Raw genomic sequence first — 18,663 nt, forward strand, 5'->3', positions numbered from 1 at the left:
ATGTGGGCCCAGCAAAAAAATATGCCCAGCAAACAGCATGCCTCCTGTGAACATCATACTGGCTCTTTGTTTGATTTGTGAAAAAAGCAAATCTCCACTGTGTGAGATGCATGGCAGATGGAATGAAGATCCAGACATACGTTGTACATCTCTTGAGAAGTCGAGGTCTTTACTAACTCATGAGAAAGGTGGCATGATGATTTTTGACATCAATTGATGCCAAAGAGAGCTAGATAAAGAGAGATCAACTCATGCTTTGCGTAACGTCCCATCTCAAGTAGACCTAGTGCATCTCTCATTGGTTGAATCAATTCACTTACATATTCACTCCTCTGATTGGTCAGTTCATCCATCTGATTGTTCATTGCAGTCCTTCTCTGATTTATGAACATATCACACAGAGTTTTAATTCATATATGCACTCATCCCAGAATGTTAAAATCATTTCAGATCATCATTAATCAGGTCATTTTGTTCATTTCCTGCATACTGTGGGTGAGAATAGGGTCCACATCCACACATGACAATCGCTTGTATGCTGCATTCTGAACGTTGACTGGTGATACAAAGACTGTTATCACTTCTCCCAAGGCAGCCTCCATGGATGCTGAATATTGTTTCTCCTGAAAAACAGGTTTCAGTCTCCTCACTGGCTGTTTTCTTCCAGGACTGGTGGCTGGCTGAAAGCTTCGTAGATGTTGGACGCGAAATCCTTCACACACTGCATCAGGAGTAACTCCTTCCGAGTCAAACAAAAATTAAAAAAAAAAAATTTTTACAATTCATCCTACATTACCTGTGAATTTCTTTCAACAAAGACCCAAAACTATCTGGTGTAAATCTGTGTGTTTTAGGGAAGGTTTTAGGTATAGCATAATTGGTATTAGGTATAATTTTGTGCTTCATGTAATATACACACTAGTCAAAATAACACTCCTACACAAAAGACGCACTTTCCATTCATTTTTTTTTTTCTACTCTCCATTTTTGGTATGCATGTAAACTTGGTATTTCCCCCCAGTAGGTGATGTTTTGTCAAGTCATGGAAAACTGTACTTAAATTGTATGCTTGTTAGAGACAAGAAACAGTCTTGATACTATATGGTGTAATAATAAGTTATTTTGGAAACCAATGTCATCACAGAGACTTGCTACTCTGCAATGACATGGATTTATTATGCTACATCAGAATTTAAAATCCCCTAGTTCCCTTGTAGACATCTAACAGAAAATAATATACTCTTACTTTTATTGTTTTCTGCACACCAACAAAATTTGTAAATGAGGATTATAACATAAAATGTAAAACTATGAAACATCAATTGTGAATACAGTGCAAGGATGCCAAGGTGATTATTGTACAGACAATTAACTTTCTGAGGTATATTGTATATCGTATCAAAATTCTAGTGACATTCAGGGGTTGTGAAACATTCTTTTATTTTTTTTTTTGGGGGGGGGGGGGGCATTCCGTGGCCCCTGACATTGTTTGCCAATAAGTCACCAAGGGTAATGACAAACTTTCCCATACTGCAATCTTCATGTATTACAAAATGGTAAACTTGGGGGTTATTGCACTGAATGATACTACTCTCCTAGATCTAGGCTAAACATTTCTGGTGGTGTATGGAAAGATGCCCAGACACAATCACTACATTGTCTGCCATGAGACTGTACAACCATTGGAGGACTTACCTGAACAAAATGATTTGGGGGATCACAGCAAAGTGCATTGACCTGCCCATTAACAATGGGCACAATCTTGGCAAGGGGTAGTTCGAGACCACAGGGGCTGCATGAAAGACAGGGGTAGAAAAGGATGACAATGTTAACCTAGTTAGATATCACAGCCAACAAAACACACACCACACACACACAAGCTTTCTTCAGAGAACTCTCCATTCCTTTTGAGATACATTGCATTCCCACTACAATGAACACAGTTATAATTGCATAATGAAATTCCTGTAACCACAGAGTAAAAATTCCGCTTACCAGGAGTAAAAATCCATGTCCCAAAATTATCACCTATATGTCTTTATATACTGTGTTTGTTTGGTTATGATGAAATTTGATACAACAAGAGAAAACCGCCAGTCCCGAGGACTTTTATAACGAGAGCTGCCTGTATCCTGCTGCTCCTTCACTGCCTGACAAGAGTATATTATATATATCAAAAGACTTCATTTGCATTATACAATCTGCAACTCTGTAATCATGTAGGTGGGTAAAACTGAAAAGTGATGGGCAACTTACAGTTACAAGGAAAGAATTTGTAAACTTATTATTGTCTATTCAGCGGCTTGAATGCTGAGCTATGCTTTTATTATATGCATTTTGATAAAAGAGAAAAAGAAAGACAAGAAATAAGATAAGCCCCTGAGTAAGGTCACCTTTGTCCATTGACAGTTGAAGCAGGCCTGAAGAAGTCAGCCATGTTGTCCAGTAAGCGGCTGAAGCCAATGTCCAGACAAGTATTCAACACGCTGCTGAAGTCAGCACTACATGTACATGATGAACAAAAACAAAGTAGATATAGATATGTGAATACAATCTTACACTTCTCAGAGAGAAAAACTGGTTGCATTTCAACTGTCTTTACATTACAGCTGACAAGGAGGATTCTATTTTCAGCTGTAGTCCAGAAACCAGGAACATCACCTGATTCCCCGACATTCAAATAATCAGAACTTTTCAGAATGTTTTTCTCTTTAGAGTTTGCAGATCATGAAGCCATTGTGAATCCTGGTGTCAGGATAAGTTAGAATGTTTCATTACACTGAAAAAGGGAGGCTGACAAAGCATGCAGCTTGTACATTTCTAAAAGACTGCTGAATGTGACACACAATGATTCTCATTGAATATGTTCAATCACAGCCAAGGGATCATATAGTTTTGGTTGAGACCTCACTTCAGGTTTTGAACATTTGTCTGGTGAAATAATGAGACACCTCTTATGAAATATGAAAGAGCATATAATTCTACGAAGGATTCAACATTTATTTGATGAAAATTGGTTTTGAAATGGCTGAGATATCGAAAACAGAGCAATTTTAATACAAGGTGGGACCCACCTTTCATTAGGATTGCTTTGTTTTACTTTGTTTTTGGATGTCTCAGTCATTCCAAAACCAATTTTCATCTATTAAAGGGTGTGTACAGTTCTGGTCGAGGTGAGGATTTAGCTTTTAACGTTTTGCGAGATATTCAGAAACCACTCTATGAGGTGTCAAAGAGCATGCAGTTCTAAGGGGTATCAAAAGTTTATTCGATGAAAATCGGTTTTGAAATGGCTGAGATATCCAAAAACAAGGTGAAACAAAGAGATCCTAATAAAGTTGTGGCATGTCGCCTTTTATTATTAACACTTTTTTGGATATTTCAGCCATTTGAAAATCAATTTTCATCAAATAAACGTTGAATCCTTCTTAAAATTACATGCTCTTTCATATTTCAAAAGAGGCTTTTCATTATCTCACTTAGGAATGTTCAAAACATGAATCCCCACCTCAACAAGTACTGTACAGTCCATGAAACTTTGAATTCTTCTTAGAATGGTACACTCTGTATCATTTCATAAGTGGTTTCTTAGTATCTCACAAAAAGTTAAAAGCCCAATCCTCATCTCCACCAATACTATACCAGCCCTTTAAGTCAGAGCAAGTACTGGTGACAGTAAAATGATCTACAATGGAAGATTTTCAGAAAAGTGAAAGTAGACTGAAATCCACTCATTTTGTAGTGGAGGAATGACACAGCCTTCCTTTCTCATTCACACCAATATACCTCTCAGTCCAGCAACGGAGACATTGCTATAATATGTGGTGTAATGGTATGTATTGCTTTATTGGACTCATAGGCCCAACTTCAGAAAGGTAATTGAAATTTTCCAATTTAGTACATGGACACAGAAGACATACCTTGCAAACCCACCTGTATATCAACATCCTTATTTGGATATCTGTTGGCATATGCTGTGTTTCACATACAATCAAAATTTGCATACTGTAAAACACAATATTTTCACGGGATGAAATTTTCGCAAATTGGAGCTGACGGCCTTTTTCAAGCCATGAAATGTTCGCAAGTTGCCTCTAACATTCAATGCGTATAATGTAGACAAGAACTTTCACATGCATTTTAATTTTGCGAATCTTGGCTCTCGCGAAATTCATGAAATTAAAAAGCACGCGAACATTCCTCGTTTTACAGTAACCAGTAATCTACAAATTAGATTTAACTTCCACTGTGAATTTCTGCCATTTAAGTTGAGCAAACTTGACCTTGATTGATCCTTGAGGTCTCACCTTTCAATAAGGTCCCTTGTTTCCATCCTAATCCTGTTTAACATCAACCTGTCATCTGACAGTTGGCACGCTGCATCCTCAGCATCCAGTCCCTCCGGTGTAATCAGGTACCTCCCTAGCGGGTGAATGGAACAGTCCGGAACCACAACTACATTCCCAAAGAAAGATGAAGAAGAAAAAGTTTTCAATAATCCAGTACAAAATACTTCACAGAGTTAAAAGGAGGTTGCATGTGTACACAACACACTGCCTGGATAATATAAAATGTAGTGACCCACTTTCAGATTAGGGTTGTCCTACATTATATGTCTGTGTCAAATACGGAATACTTGAAAACCTTGATATTGACCTTAATCTGCCAACAGTGTACCAAGCACACTCTAAAATTGTGATGAAAATTTTGCGTATTGATATCTGGCAAAGTTATCTAGGAGATTAAACAAATGAACAGATAGAAGCCCGACCAGACTGCCTTTAGCATTGTTGGAGGGTTGGGTTTTCAAAAAATTCAGCAAGATTATTTCACTAACAGCTCACCTTCTCCACCAAACTGAGTTGTTTCAACTTGACCTCTGACCTTTGTAATGACATCTTCCATGTCTGACAGACTGTGAAGCTTCTGAAGTGCAATCCTAGAGAGAGATCATAATACAATGTACAATAAGCTGTTTGTGATTATGGCTTATAAAACAGATATCTCTCACCAAGAAACAAAGGGTAACTTTATCTTCATTACTGTACATACAGTTGTATTTTGCGAGGTTTTTATTTTTGTGAATTTCATGCGTTGGGTGCTATAGGGTCCATCCCACTAGACCAACACCCACGAGTCATACAGCCCATGAGTTCGACATTGAAAACAGGTCCACGAGTCATACAGCTCACGAGCCATACAGCCCATGAGTTTGACACTAGGCAAATAAGCCCATGAGTTCGACATTAGGTAAAAACAGCCCACGAGTTCAACAGATACAACACGGGGCGTAATGTGTAGGTCTCATGGGCATCATTGGCTTAGTGTCAACTAATGGGCTGTATGACTTGTGAGCTGTATAACTCATGGGCCGTATGATTCGTGGGTGTCGGTCTCGTGACATGCACCCAGGTGCTAGTCCCTAAAGTAACAACACACAAAAACTTTTAATCTGATCCCGACGTGAATGTGACATGCATATAATTATGTACAATTTATACAATTCTCCATACAATACTATACTCCATGATTGCGAATTTAATCACTCTTAATCACAATTGTTAGGTCGCGATTCACATAAAATCAGACTTGCTAAATACACGGCATATACAGGAATGGATCACAAGAGACCAATCTTGCAAGAGGCTGTTCGTTGTGTTGTGGTGTTTCTTAATCCTCACAAACTGTTGCCGATATCATAGTTATCATGTTTATAGGAGAAACTCGGCTTGTTGAAGTAGAGTCTATGATGCCCAAGGTAAACCAGGCATGAAAACCCAGTAACTACAATAAGCCAAAATGGAGTACTTGATAAATGGACTTAAAGTGTGAGTGACACACTCAAGCTTTTCATGGTTTGTCTTAACCTGTTGACGATGGACTGATTCTGCTACAACATGCATTTTCCATAGACACTTGCCTGAATATACTCTGGACTCATCCTCAGTATGAGGGTTCTCAGAGTGTTATGATGTCAGATTTCTATGGTCTTTGTTCTGTGTATGTTTGCTGAGAACACAGTATACAGGAGACTACACATCTCATACTTGAATTTCTTCAAGTCTGAAACCAAAAGTGATAAAGCCAAGATGATGATGTAGGTGGTGGATGAATATTACCAGTTGTCCCCTGTTTAACCATTGAGATGGGACCATGGTGTTGAAGTTGAATTTGGTTACACCCTTTGAAAATCATCCAAACTCGGTAGGAATCACTAGATATACAAACTGTACAGAGATTATCTACCAAGTGTTGATATAGATTTTATTATTTTTATTTATTTATCTATTTTTTATTTTTTAATAGCACTGCCTTCAAGCTGAATTGTAATTCTCAGGTTACAACTAACCCTGCTGGTAGGTTGGTTACTGTTGATTAAAGGTGATTCAAGGTGATATGCATACGTATAATACAGGCATTGTGAGATTTGGATCTGTCCTCTGAGTAAAAATCACCTTGCACCTAAAAATTCTTCAGGTTTTGTACAGGTTGACTGTGCGTGGACATTCATAATAAATGTATATTTACACATTGTACCAACCTTCCAACTACATTTTGTACGACCTCCTTCACATGTTTGGCCAACTCGTTCAAACCTGCATAAAGATATGTAGAAAAGATAAATGAGCAATTCAAGCCGTGAAAACAGTGAGTCACTGCTACACGTACTGTAAAAGTGAACATTCTCGCCCATTTTGTGCGACCAGAAACTAATGTGAAAATAAAAGCATACATATATTTTGCCTGTTACAGTGGACTCCCGTTATAACGAAGTCCTCGGGACCGGCAGTTTTCTTTCGTTATAACGAAATTTCGTTATAACCGAATGAATAAACAATAAAAATACATAAAGTTGATAATGTTGCGGCTCTAAATTTTATTTCGTTGTAACCGGAATTTCGTTATAACCGTGTTCGTTGTAACGGGAGTGCACTGTATATGGACCACTAATAAAATAACATCTTGATTCTGCAGAATTAAAAACAAGCAAAATTCATCTTACCAGGCCCAGTGTGAAAAAGTACTCGCACCAAAATATCAATTTTTACAGGAATTTGTATTACACTGGATTACCAGTATCTTATACAGTATGTGTGAAACACAATGCACTACAACATAGATGATGTTGCTCAAAACATATGAGAGCACGTTATCATTTCGCAAATGATTTATTACAGGTGATTTTGTACAGAGGCATTTAATCAAATCACTTTACTTACTTTCTTACTGTTTTGCAGTATGTGTTTTTTAATCCCTGTCGAATGATGAAAATAAATAAAATGGAATGAAATGAAATGAAAAGAACCAGAATGAATTATAGTATTGCTTACCATCAGTAAGGAAGTACTGAACCATAGCAAGGTATTCCTTTTGTACATCAGGAGTAGCATGGACTCTGTAGTGGGTCTGTGCATAGGAAAGAAAAGCCAAAAGGGAAAAGATTATGAAACCTATGTCAGGATTGTCTGCCATACCATGTTCATATCTTCTAGAATTTCAAATCAAAGCAGTATGAAATCAGTGTGACATCAGAGAAACTCTTCTGTTTGATTTCATTGTGAAGGTAAAGGTGTACTCACAAGAATGTGTTCCACTGATATTTTTTTTTTTTTCACACATGTCACATTATCATAATGCTGCTGGTGATGATGATAATCATCAACATCATTATCACAACCATCACGCAATGCCAGTTTGGATTAAAGACATAATTTACCATAGACTCTGCAGATGAAACACAAACCCAGCATTAGTGCTTTAAAATAGTTTTAAAATGTAAGTTAGGGATAGAAACAACTAATGTAAAAATTTGAATCAGTATAATTGATGTTAAGTATTGTTAAATACAAATATACAAAATGTGAACAGTACTTATAAAAAAAAAAAATTTCCAGACTAAACCATCTACAGTTACAGCTTATTGAGAACAACAGTAATATCTCCTTATATTCTAGACTTTATTGCAAAAATCTTATATGGTATGTTCAGGCCTCGAATTTTGCCAGTTTTAGGGACAGGCAATTTTTGGTTTTAGGGGCACTCTCTCTCAAAATTTTTTAAGGGCAGCAAGGAAAAGTTGCAGTAAGCATGGTAATTTTGAGAGAGGCACTGCGGCATGTATGTTTTGTGATACAACTGACCTACACATACTGTAAAAGTGGAAATTTTCGCAGTGTTGAAATTTTCGTTCATTTTGCACAACCAGAACCTAGTGACAAAATAAAAGCATTCTAATATTTTTGCATGCCCTATGTTCCAGTAGTTGATGTCTTGATTCGGCGGAATTAAAAACACGCGAAACTTTCCTTGCCCGGCCGAGCGCGAAAAATTAGTCGCGAGAAAATATCCACTTTTACAGTACATATGCATCAAATATGATATCTTGAACATTTTTTAAATCACTGCTCCCAAAGGTAAACAGGACCTTTAAAGTCTACTCCACGTATGTTATAATGGACTCACCAGACCATTCTTTCCTGCCAGTGTATCAAGATACATGTAACCGCCCAGAATATTGAGTTGCACTCTCAGAAAGACGGCCAGTATCACTGTACTGTAGACGGCAGTGACGGTCCTGGCAAAGCCTTGAGGGAAATATTTCACAAAAATCATTGATTAGCTCAAGCATGAACCACTCACAGCTACAAAAGTCAAAACGTATGTCACTATCAAAAGTTTACTTAGCCCTATTTCATATCAAAATAAGAATTAAGTAAATATCTTGACTTATTAGTTCAAATATCTATTCTAGGATTCTGATCTCAAACATGTTTGTTGTTTTTTTTTTTCCCATTCAAAAACCTGTATTAGTAATGAGAGTTTATTACAAAGTAAAACAAAGGAAAAAGAAATGGCGAAAAGCAAACAATGCATAAGCAGACTCACTCATGATCATCTATGCAGCAAGATACCCCCAAATAAATAAATATGAAACAAAATAACAATAACAAAAACAAAAACGATCATATCAAAGAGGTACCTACTTACTCTGCCCTTCCTACATACTTTTAATTCTTACAATTCTCTGAAAGAAAAAGTATCCAAACAAGCAATGACCTTCATATCTCCTGTCTCAGAGGAATTTTTAGATTATTAATGGCAAAAAAAGAAAGTTTGCACTATGAATTTCATTGATTCATACTTTTATTTCTATTCTTTTTTTTTGGGGGGGGGGGGGTTGTAAATCTTAAGTAATTGACACATGTTACGATTTTGGCAATAGTTCAGTCAAGTTTAGAATTTCACATCTTCAATACTAAACCTTGCTCATTTTGTTTAAAACTTCTTGCTTTTTTTCAGCTCTCTTCACAAAAGCCAAACATTTATAAAAAAATGAAGTGAACTTACTTAAGACTTTTAGTTCATCCCAGACTGCAACTTTGTTTTCAGTTCTGTTCAAACATAAAGATACAGGAAAAACAAAGACTTTACATTCAATTTCCAAACACAACAAAAAAAAAGTGAAATAAACTGTGCACCTTATAAAGGGAAAATAAAGAAACTATGAATAGAATGATTACTGTACTGGAAAACAAAATATAAATATAAGGCTGTACTAGCTGCAAGATTGAGGCTCAAACATGGTAAAAATAAACAATCTGATATTCATTAGATAACTAGAAATGTCGCTACGGCGACTGGTGTATGCCTCCGCCATAATACATGGTTCTCCTAATAGGTCTATAGTACAATGTCTTGACAATGCGTGATGACAGTTTCACACAATTGGCAAAATATTAAAATGACAGGTTTGCCACAAATGTGCTGAATGCTCACTTTCCTACAACTAGGTTCAATTGGATGAATGATTAAAACGTCAGAGTGCAGGTATTTGGGGGAACTGATGATTTTCACTTGACTTTTGACCCTTTTACAAGTTTATGCATTGAGTAATTTTCAAGGTATTGAGAAAAAGTATAATTTCAGTATCAAATGGTAAAATAGTATTATCGAAACCTGGCCTTTGACCTTTGACCCCACAGTTCCAAAGAGAATCACTGTTAGGTAGAACATGCATAAATATGTAAGTTTCATGACAATACCTTGAGTTATTTTTGAGATATGGAGGAAAAAGTGCAATTTAGCACTTTCACTTGACCTTTGACCTTTTGGCAAGAAACTTCCCACAGGATATATATCAGGTAATACATGCATACATCAAGTTAAAAAAAAAAAAAAAAACCTTCAGGCATTGCATAACCATAAGGAAAGTAGTGATATTTTGAGGAGTTGACCTTGACCTTTGACCCCCTGACCTTTGAACCATGACCCCCAACTTCCCTAGATAATCACTGCCCATCGGTACAAGCATATATACTAAGTTCCACGAAGATACCTCGAACCATTTGCGAGATATGGAGAAAAACATGAAATTTCAATTTTTTTTCACAAAATAACCTGTGACCTTTGACCTTTGACCCTGTGACCCTAAAATCCACACAAAGTATCATCCCCCAGGGATATACCCTCATACCAAGTTTGATGCAAAACCACCACACGGTTCTTGAGATATCGACAAAAACAAAACGGGACGGACGGACGTATGGACGTACGGACGTACGGACGTACGGACGGACGGACGACCCGAAAACATAATGCCTCCGGCCACTTCGTTGGCGGAGGCATAAAAATCCACAACAGATGAGGGGCATCCAGTAAGAAATGAAACATTAAATCACCATGCTTTCTTAAATAAGATTGTGTTCTAGCGACAAGCAATATGTCCATACTTACCCCGATTTCAGCCTCTGGATGAGTTCTTCTGTGTGCAAGTGGCGAATCAGCAGCTCTTTAAGCTGTGGGAGCATTGACATGACTGTACAGAAACAAAAGTACAGGCAACAAACACATAATCATACAAAGCACACATCATTTGTTAACTCTTGTCAAGGTCAAACAAGTATTCAATATGCAAAACATATACACTGTAGCAGTGTTTCAAATATATTTCCAGATCACCATATCAACTATTTATGTAACGCTGCACACTGGCACTGGTCTGACGGTCCCTGACCAGTAGAAATCACTGTCGAACCAGTAAATTTTTTCAGGAATGGACTAGCAAAAAGTGGAAAAACTGGTTGCCTACTTGTCCGTCCTGTCTGTTGGACCAGCAGAAAAAATGGATTACTGATATACTGTACAGCCCTGACTTAGGGGTCCCCAGAGTGTACAAAATGTAGAGAATTGTGGGGAAGACTGCTCAATTCTCGCTATCGCCAATGACGTAAAAAGTACCCGGATGTTGATTTAAGCATCATTTACGGTGCATTATGGGATAGTCCGGTAGCAAAATCACTTCCATTCGTACGCACGTGATACGTGACTAATGCTATTTACACACACAACCGACCGCATTCTACGTGTACTTCCTGTTTTCTCGACTTGAATTACAGCTTTAATATGATTTGAAATTTCTCAATTCTTACGAAATTGCTGTTAATACGACTATTGGTTGTTGCTGCGAAGCTGCCATGTGTTGTTCGCACGACAATAAATGAAAAAAATCTGCAGAAATAGGACCCTTACTGGCATGCGAGACGTGACGTGGTCGCGTGGGTGAAGTTTGCGGGTGACTCCACAGCGCAGTACGTGCACGCGCGACTTACTAGTAGTGGTACTGTAGTAGCACTAGGTAGTAGGCCTAGTGCCTACGTACATTGTACGTACTGTACTTACTTGGAAGAAGTTGCTTCGGAGACATGATAAGTTCGAGATCACTGTTCGTTCCCGATTGTGTTCGCGACATTTCGACAGAGAACAAATAAAAAAAAGATGGGCATTCTATGACGATATCCAGGTGGGTGAATATTTGGGGTTTCCAGCATATTTTCAGCGTCTGCAGAGATGACTGATCTGTGATGTGCACATCGATCGCATGATCAAGCAGTACGATGTGTTAGCTTATGCGCTGCGTGCAGTGGGTGCATGCTAATGCAAGGCCGGCCGCCGGCCGGCGGGGAATCGACTACAGTGTACGAGTATGACAGGCCTGGCCACTCGCTTGCTCGGGCGGTACAGCCGCCTACTGTATCCGTGGTCGGCGCGGCGCTATAGGTAAGGTACACGTACGCGCACGCTAGTGTTGTGCAAATTATGCTCCGCGCCGGAAGTGCCCTTGTAGTCCGGGAGCCAGCGGGGGTCAGCCTAGCTGAAAAGGTTACCAATTTTTATGTATATAGCAATTTAGTACATACGCCCCTAAGTATGGAAATGCACGTCTGGCTGGTCATCGGTGGTGGGTGTGGCCAGGAGGGCCAAAAAAAGGACCCCTCAAAATTAGGCTAGCCTAGCTGGAAAAGTAACCCCATGAAAACTACTGGAACTTGTTCGTTACACTTACAGGATAAATGAATGACCATTGCCAGACGTTTTAAGTGGTGGGGGGTAGCCGCCAGACGCTCTTAAAGGCCCAACTCCAGCTAGGCTAGCCTAGCTGAAAAAGTAACCTCATGAAAATCACTGGAACTTGTTCGTTACACTTGCAGGATAAATGAATGACCATTGCCAGACGTTTTAAGTGGTGGGGGGTAGCCGCCAGACGCCCTTAAAGACCCAAATTTTTCCAGCTAGGCTAGCCTAGCTGGAAAAGTAACCCCATGAAAACAACTGGAACTTGTTCGTTACACTTACAGGATAAACTAGAGATTGTAATTTGTCATTACTGACAAATTAAGGTGATCCGATTTTTTTTTTTTTAATCAATGATTCGAGTCCTGATCGAAATAGGCATGACCATGCAGGTTTCATCTGTGTTGACGGGACATTGGCCGTGTGATGTTTGGATTCTCATTTAGAAAAGGGTCACATCTGGTATCTTTGGTACTAAATCTGTATACACTATAACGAAGATACAGCAACAAGTACACATGACCTTTGACCCACCTTCACACTCCCAAGATGGCATCTGAGCAAAAAGTGATTATTTTGTGAAATGATTCTTGCGACATCGTCAAAACGTGTGCAAAATATGGAAAAGATAGGACATGTACTCACCAAGATACAGGATGAAACATATATGACCTTTGACCCTAATTTACATACCCAAGATGGTGTCTGATCAAGTAGTTGTTATTTTATGAAATAATGTACGTGACATGAACTAAACATGTGCAAAATATAGGGGTGATAGGGTATGTTGTTCTTGAGTTATTGCAAAAAAAGTTGCAGAAAGATAGATCTCAATACATCGAAGATAAGCTTTAATTTCAACCAAGTTTTTTGACGTGATCCCGACATCGTATGAAAAAACGAAGGGCACACTTCCGATAGCGCAAAGTCTCAGCTACAACATATTCAAATCTGGAAGAAATTCACAGCAGGGCAGATGAGCTAGTGCTCGATAAAGACAATCATGTCAATTTTCAATTCTGGAAAAATTCCCTCCCATAGAGATAACACGTCATAACGAAGATACAGAAAGAAGTATATATGACCTTTGACCCCACTTTGCACACACAAGATGGCATCTGAGCAAAAAGCGGTTATTTTGTGAAATGATTCTTGTAACATGGTCTTTGCGTGTGCAAAATATGGGAAAGATAAGACATGTATTCACTAAGATACAGGATAAAACATTTATGACCTTCGACCCTAATTTACATACCCAAGATGGTGTCCGATCAAGTAGTTGTTATTTTATGAAATAATGTACGTGACATGAACTAAACATGTGCAAAATATAGGGGTGATAGGGGCTGTTGTTCTTGAGTTATTGCAAAGAAAGTTGCAGAAAGAAAGAAATATCTCAATACATCGAAGATAAGCTTTAATTTTAACCAAGTTTTTTGACGTGATGTCGACGTCGCATAAAAAAACAAACGGCACACTTACGATAGCCTAATGTCTCAGCTACAACATATTAAAATCTGGTAGAAATTCACCGAAGGGTAAGTGAGATAGTGCTCGATAAAGAATGTTATGTCATTTTTCATTTCCAGAAAAACTGACCTTCCATAGAGATAATACGCAAACTGGTCAAATTTGACAAGGTTAAGTTCAATCCATATTTACGAGGTGACGCCGTCATCCAATCAAAATGTTGTTATTACAGTAATGAAAGACTATTTAATAAGCTACAACATACTGAAATCTGAATGAAAATTGACAAAGGATAAGTGAGATACGCTCGAGTGAACTTTAAATTTGATGACGTCATTTTGAAAATTTACTTTTTTTATTTCATTAAGAAATTTGATATCTTTTAATCATTTTGCCAGCATTTCCAACCCATGAAATGACATGTACAACTCATCAGCTTTTAGAATATGTAAAGAAAATGGGGGGTCACCGTCCATCCTGACGAGTAAAATCGGATTTAAAATTGGTGGTTTTTTGGCATAGTTGCACTGTATATCGCCATTGACGCGCGCGCGGAATTTCAACTTTGATGGGCCCGTATGACGTCATATTGAGTCGGATTGACTTGAAACTTGGTAGAAATATTCCTAGACATTTCAGACATCCGATCCGTGTGAAAAAACGGGAAATTTCTATTGCATATGAACTGTGCGTGCGCATATGTGCGCGCGCGTACGCGTCCGTCCAATTTTTTCAATTTTTCAAAAAATGCTCCAAATGGTCTGAAACGTGTGCAAAAAAATTTTAAGCTCGATTGAAGTATACAAATATTTCGACGCGCGCGTACGCGCACGTTTTAAGAGAAAATATGAACTTTGAGAACATGAGTAGAATTCGCATAATTTGAAATTTATGTGACGTAGATTTCATTGAAAAATTCCATTCCATTAATGAGATATGATTGAGAATGTGTTTTCATATAATGACGTCATAGTGACGTCACGGTCGACTGATCACAATGATACATTAGATTTGTAGTCTTTAGGACATGATGCATACATGGTATAATTTTGAAATTGATAGGCAGAGGACTTTCTGAGCTAACCTCTGCACAACTTTTGGGGAGAAATAAAGAAATAAATAAAGAAGAATAAAGAATCAGTACAGATACAGAAGGTGATCCGAGAGGATACTCGGATCACCTAATGAATGACCATTGCCAGACGTTTTAAGTGGTGGTGGGTAGCCGCCAGACGCCCTTAAAGACCCAAATTTTTCCAGCTAGGCTAGCCTAGCTGAAAAAGTAACCTAATGAAACCCACTGGAACTTGTTCGTTACACTTACAGGATAAATGAATGGCCATTGCCAGACGTTTTAAGTGGTGGGGGGTAGCCGCCAGACGCCCTTAAAGACCCAACTTTTTCCAGCTAGGCTAGCCTAGCTGAAAATATAACCTAATGAAACTCACTGGAACTTGTTCGTTACACTTACAGGATAAATGAATGGCCATTGCCAGACGTTTTAAGTGGTGGGGGGTAGCCGCCAGACGCCCTTAAAGACCCAACTTTTTCCAGCTAGGCTAGCCTAGCTGAAAATATAACCTAATGAAACTCACTGGAACTTGTTATTTACACTTACAGGATATATGCATGGCCGTTGCCAGACGTTTTAAGAAGTGGGGGGGGGGGGGGTAGCCGCCAGACGCCCTTAAAGACCCAACTTTTTCCAGCTAGGCTAGCCTAGCTGAAAATATAACCTAATGAAACTCACTGGAACTTGTTATTTACACTTACAGGATATATGCATGGCCGTTGCCAGACGTTTTAAGAAGTGGGGGGGGGGGGGGGGGTGTAGCCGCCAGATGCCCTCAAAGACCCAATTTTACCAGCTACTCTCTAAAAAAAATCGAGTGAAAATTTTCACTCTAAAAAGAGTGAATACAAAAAAGAGTGAATTTCGAGTGAAATTGGAGTGAATTTTGAGTGAAGATTTTGGAGTGATCCCTGACGTCACTCCAAAATGAGTGAAAATGAACATTTTCACTCAAAATTCACTCCAATTTCACTCGAAATTCACTCTTTTTTGTATTCACTCTTTTTAGAGTGAATATTTTCACTCGATTTTTTTTTTAGAGAGTAGACTATAGCCCTGATGGCTGGAAAAGTAACCTCCTGAAACCCACTGGAACTTGTTCGTTACACTTACAGGATAAATGAATGACCATTGCCAGACGTTTTAAGTGGTGGGGGGTAGCCGCCAGACGCTCTTAAAGGCCCAACTCCAGCTAGGCTAGCCTAGCTGAAAAAGTAACCTCATGAAAACCACTGGAACTTGTTCGTTACACTTGCAGGATAAATGAATGACCATTGCCAGACGTTTTAAGTGGTGGGGGTAGCCGCCAGACGCCCTTAAAGACCCAAATTTTTCCAGCTAGGCTAGCCTAGCTGGAAAAGTAACCCCATGAAAACAACTGGAACTTGTTCGTTACACTTACAGGATAAATGAATGACCATTGCCAGACGTTTTAAGTGGTGGTGGGTAGCCGCCAGACGCCATTAAAGACCCAAATTTTCCAGCTAGGCTAGCCTAGCTGAAAAAGTAACCTAATGAAACCCACTGGAACTTGTTCGTTACACTTACAGGATAAATGAATGACCATTGCCAGACGTTTTAAGTGGTGGGGGGTAGCCGCCAGACGCCCTTAAAGACCCAACTTTTTCCAGCTAGGCTAGCCTAGCTGAAAATATAACCTAATGAAACCCACTGGAACTTGTTATTTACACTTACAGGATATATGCATGGCCGTTGCCAGACGTTTTAAGAAGTGGGGGGGGGGGGGGGGTAGCCGCCAGATGCCCTCAAAGACCCAATTTTACCAGCTACTCTCTAAAAAAAATCGAGTGAAAATTTTCACTCTAAAAAGAGTGAATACAAAAAAGAGTGAATTTCGAGTGAAATTGGAGTGAATTTTGAGTGAAGATTTTGGAGTGATCCCTGACGTCACTCCAAAATGAGTGAAAATGAACATTTTCACTCAAAATTCACTCTTTTTTGTATTCATTCTTTTTAGAGTGAATATTTTCACTCGATTTTTTTTAGAGAGTAGACTATAGCCCTGATGGCTGGAAAAGTAACCTGCTGAAACCCACTGGAACTTGTTCTATGTTTGTATCTCACCTGATAAACACTGTCGACATAGTATTCTGGTGTTCTTTCAATAACTTTCCACACTTTTGAGCTATATGACCACCAAATTCACTCCTCAGATCATCTAATGATTGCTGTCAAGTGTTAATATTGGTGAAGTCCGACTACGTCAACAGTCAAAAAGTCAATGAACTAGGCCTATGCCATTTGAAAATCTCTGTAATCACAAAGTCGATACGTGGACGAGAAATCACTTCGCTTTTGCCTTGTTAGATAGTGAATATTTGTAAGCTTCCGTTTCTAATTCATACAGCACCAACATACATGTCTGGGAGTAGCGGTAAAGAAGATTAGAGTCTTTGGCAACAAGTGCAAAATTAAATTCTGTGCCTTATTTGCTAAACAAACGTGGTATAGTGATAGGAGGACAACGACCTGTTAGGCAATATGGCGGACCAATAGCTCTATATCATTAGTGTTATAGAATAAATGACAATGATGTAGTTCTGAAGCATACTTTTCATTAGATGCTTTTGCAATGACTCAATGTATACTTTTAATCGAACTAAGTATATATCCATGACTTGCTCATGAATTACGGCAGAACGATTCGGTGAGGAAAGTTTTCTGTCATGTCATTACGGAAGAAGTGAACGTGTCAATATTTTGCTATTTGTTCCATAAATATTTCTGAAGTGAATGTATTTTCCTAAAACATTTTTTCTTTTATATATTACCTACGTTGCATCCAAATGCCTATTCGTTGAAAAAAATGCGGGCCATGTATTCAAAGGTCAAAGATCATAGGTTAATGGAAGTAGGGCATACATTGTACAACATTTCACTAAGTTGTTGGTTTGTTTTTTGTTTGTTTGTTGTTGTTGTTGTGTGTTTTTTTTTTGTTTTTTTTTTGGGGGGGGGGCATGATTCAAAGTGTCCTAAAACCTTGTATAATACATGTATTTAGTTTTGTAGTCACGACTCTTGCTATGTATGATGCCAAACTCTTCCCTCTCATACAAATGCAGCCGTTTCAGGGAAATAATTATGATAATGATTGTTAATGCTGAAGTGGTTCATAACATTCTATTGATACTATTTATAGAATTAAAGTGAATTTGACAATGGTATATGATATCCGCAATTTACTCTTTGACAGGTTCTATCATCCGATTAATAATGTATAAATTGAATATACAGTAGTCCCCTATTCAGTAACTACAGGTTAAGTTAGATAAGCTGCATTCATTTTGCACGCGACCATGGCGTTATAGCCAAAGATGATTGAATTCTGTAAAATCTGTGTGCCTGCACAGGATTGGAAAACGAAACAACTTTCTGTGTATAGAACAACGAAACAGAAACTGGTGCATGCATTATTCTCAGTCACTTTGTTATGCATAATGATGGTTTGCTCATTGCAGTTCCGGAATCTCAGCTCGAGGGACTCGAATTGATCCCAAATCAGTCGGCATGCGTGTATCACCCAAAACAATATCTGAACACAATTATAACTGCAGTCCTCCATAGTCTCTATTGGTTGCCGATAAGGGCTGGTATCAAGTTTGATTTTCATATTATTTACAGTGCCTTGTATTTAAATGTTTTCATCGAAATGCCCGTATACGGTATGCGTATCTCAGTTAACTCTTTAAACCATAGTTGTAATGTACTTGCCAAGAATCTGATGTTTTCAATAAGCGTGAACTCCAAGA

The 18,663-nt window shown here is 38.4% G+C and overlaps 1 protein-coding gene across 1 annotated transcript in view; it reads right to left on the reverse strand.

The window, feature by feature from the left end:
• Nucleotides 1–368: 368 nt before the first annotated feature.
• The window catches only part of LOC140234118 (peroxisomal biogenesis factor 3-like), a 30,879-nt gene continuing 12,584 nt past the window's right edge, over nt 369–18,663 (reverse strand). The window contains exons 3-12 of the mRNA XM_072314192.1: nt 10,735–10,816; nt 9,349–9,392; nt 8,460–8,585; nt 7,332–7,394; nt 6,542–6,596; nt 4,845–4,939; nt 4,308–4,455; nt 2,394–2,501; nt 1,696–1,792; nt 369–739 (exon numbers count right to left, since the gene is read on the reverse strand). Of these exons, the coding sequence (XP_072170293.1) occupies nt 647–739; nt 1,696–1,792; nt 2,394–2,501; nt 4,308–4,455; nt 4,845–4,939; nt 6,542–6,596; nt 7,332–7,394; nt 8,460–8,585; nt 9,349–9,392; nt 10,735–10,816 (911 nt within the window). The 3' untranslated portion in view covers nt 369–646. The remainder of the gene's footprint in view (nt 740–1,695; nt 1,793–2,393; nt 2,502–4,307; nt 4,456–4,844; nt 4,940–6,541; nt 6,597–7,331; nt 7,395–8,459; nt 8,586–9,348; nt 9,393–10,734; nt 10,817–18,663) is intronic.

The sequence above is a fragment of the Diadema setosum genome, chromosome 10 (genome assembly GCF_964275005.1).
Source record: "Diadema setosum chromosome 10, eeDiaSeto1, whole genome shotgun sequence".
Lineage (NCBI taxonomy): Eukaryota > Metazoa > Echinodermata > Echinoidea > Diadematoida > Diadematidae > Diadema > Diadema setosum.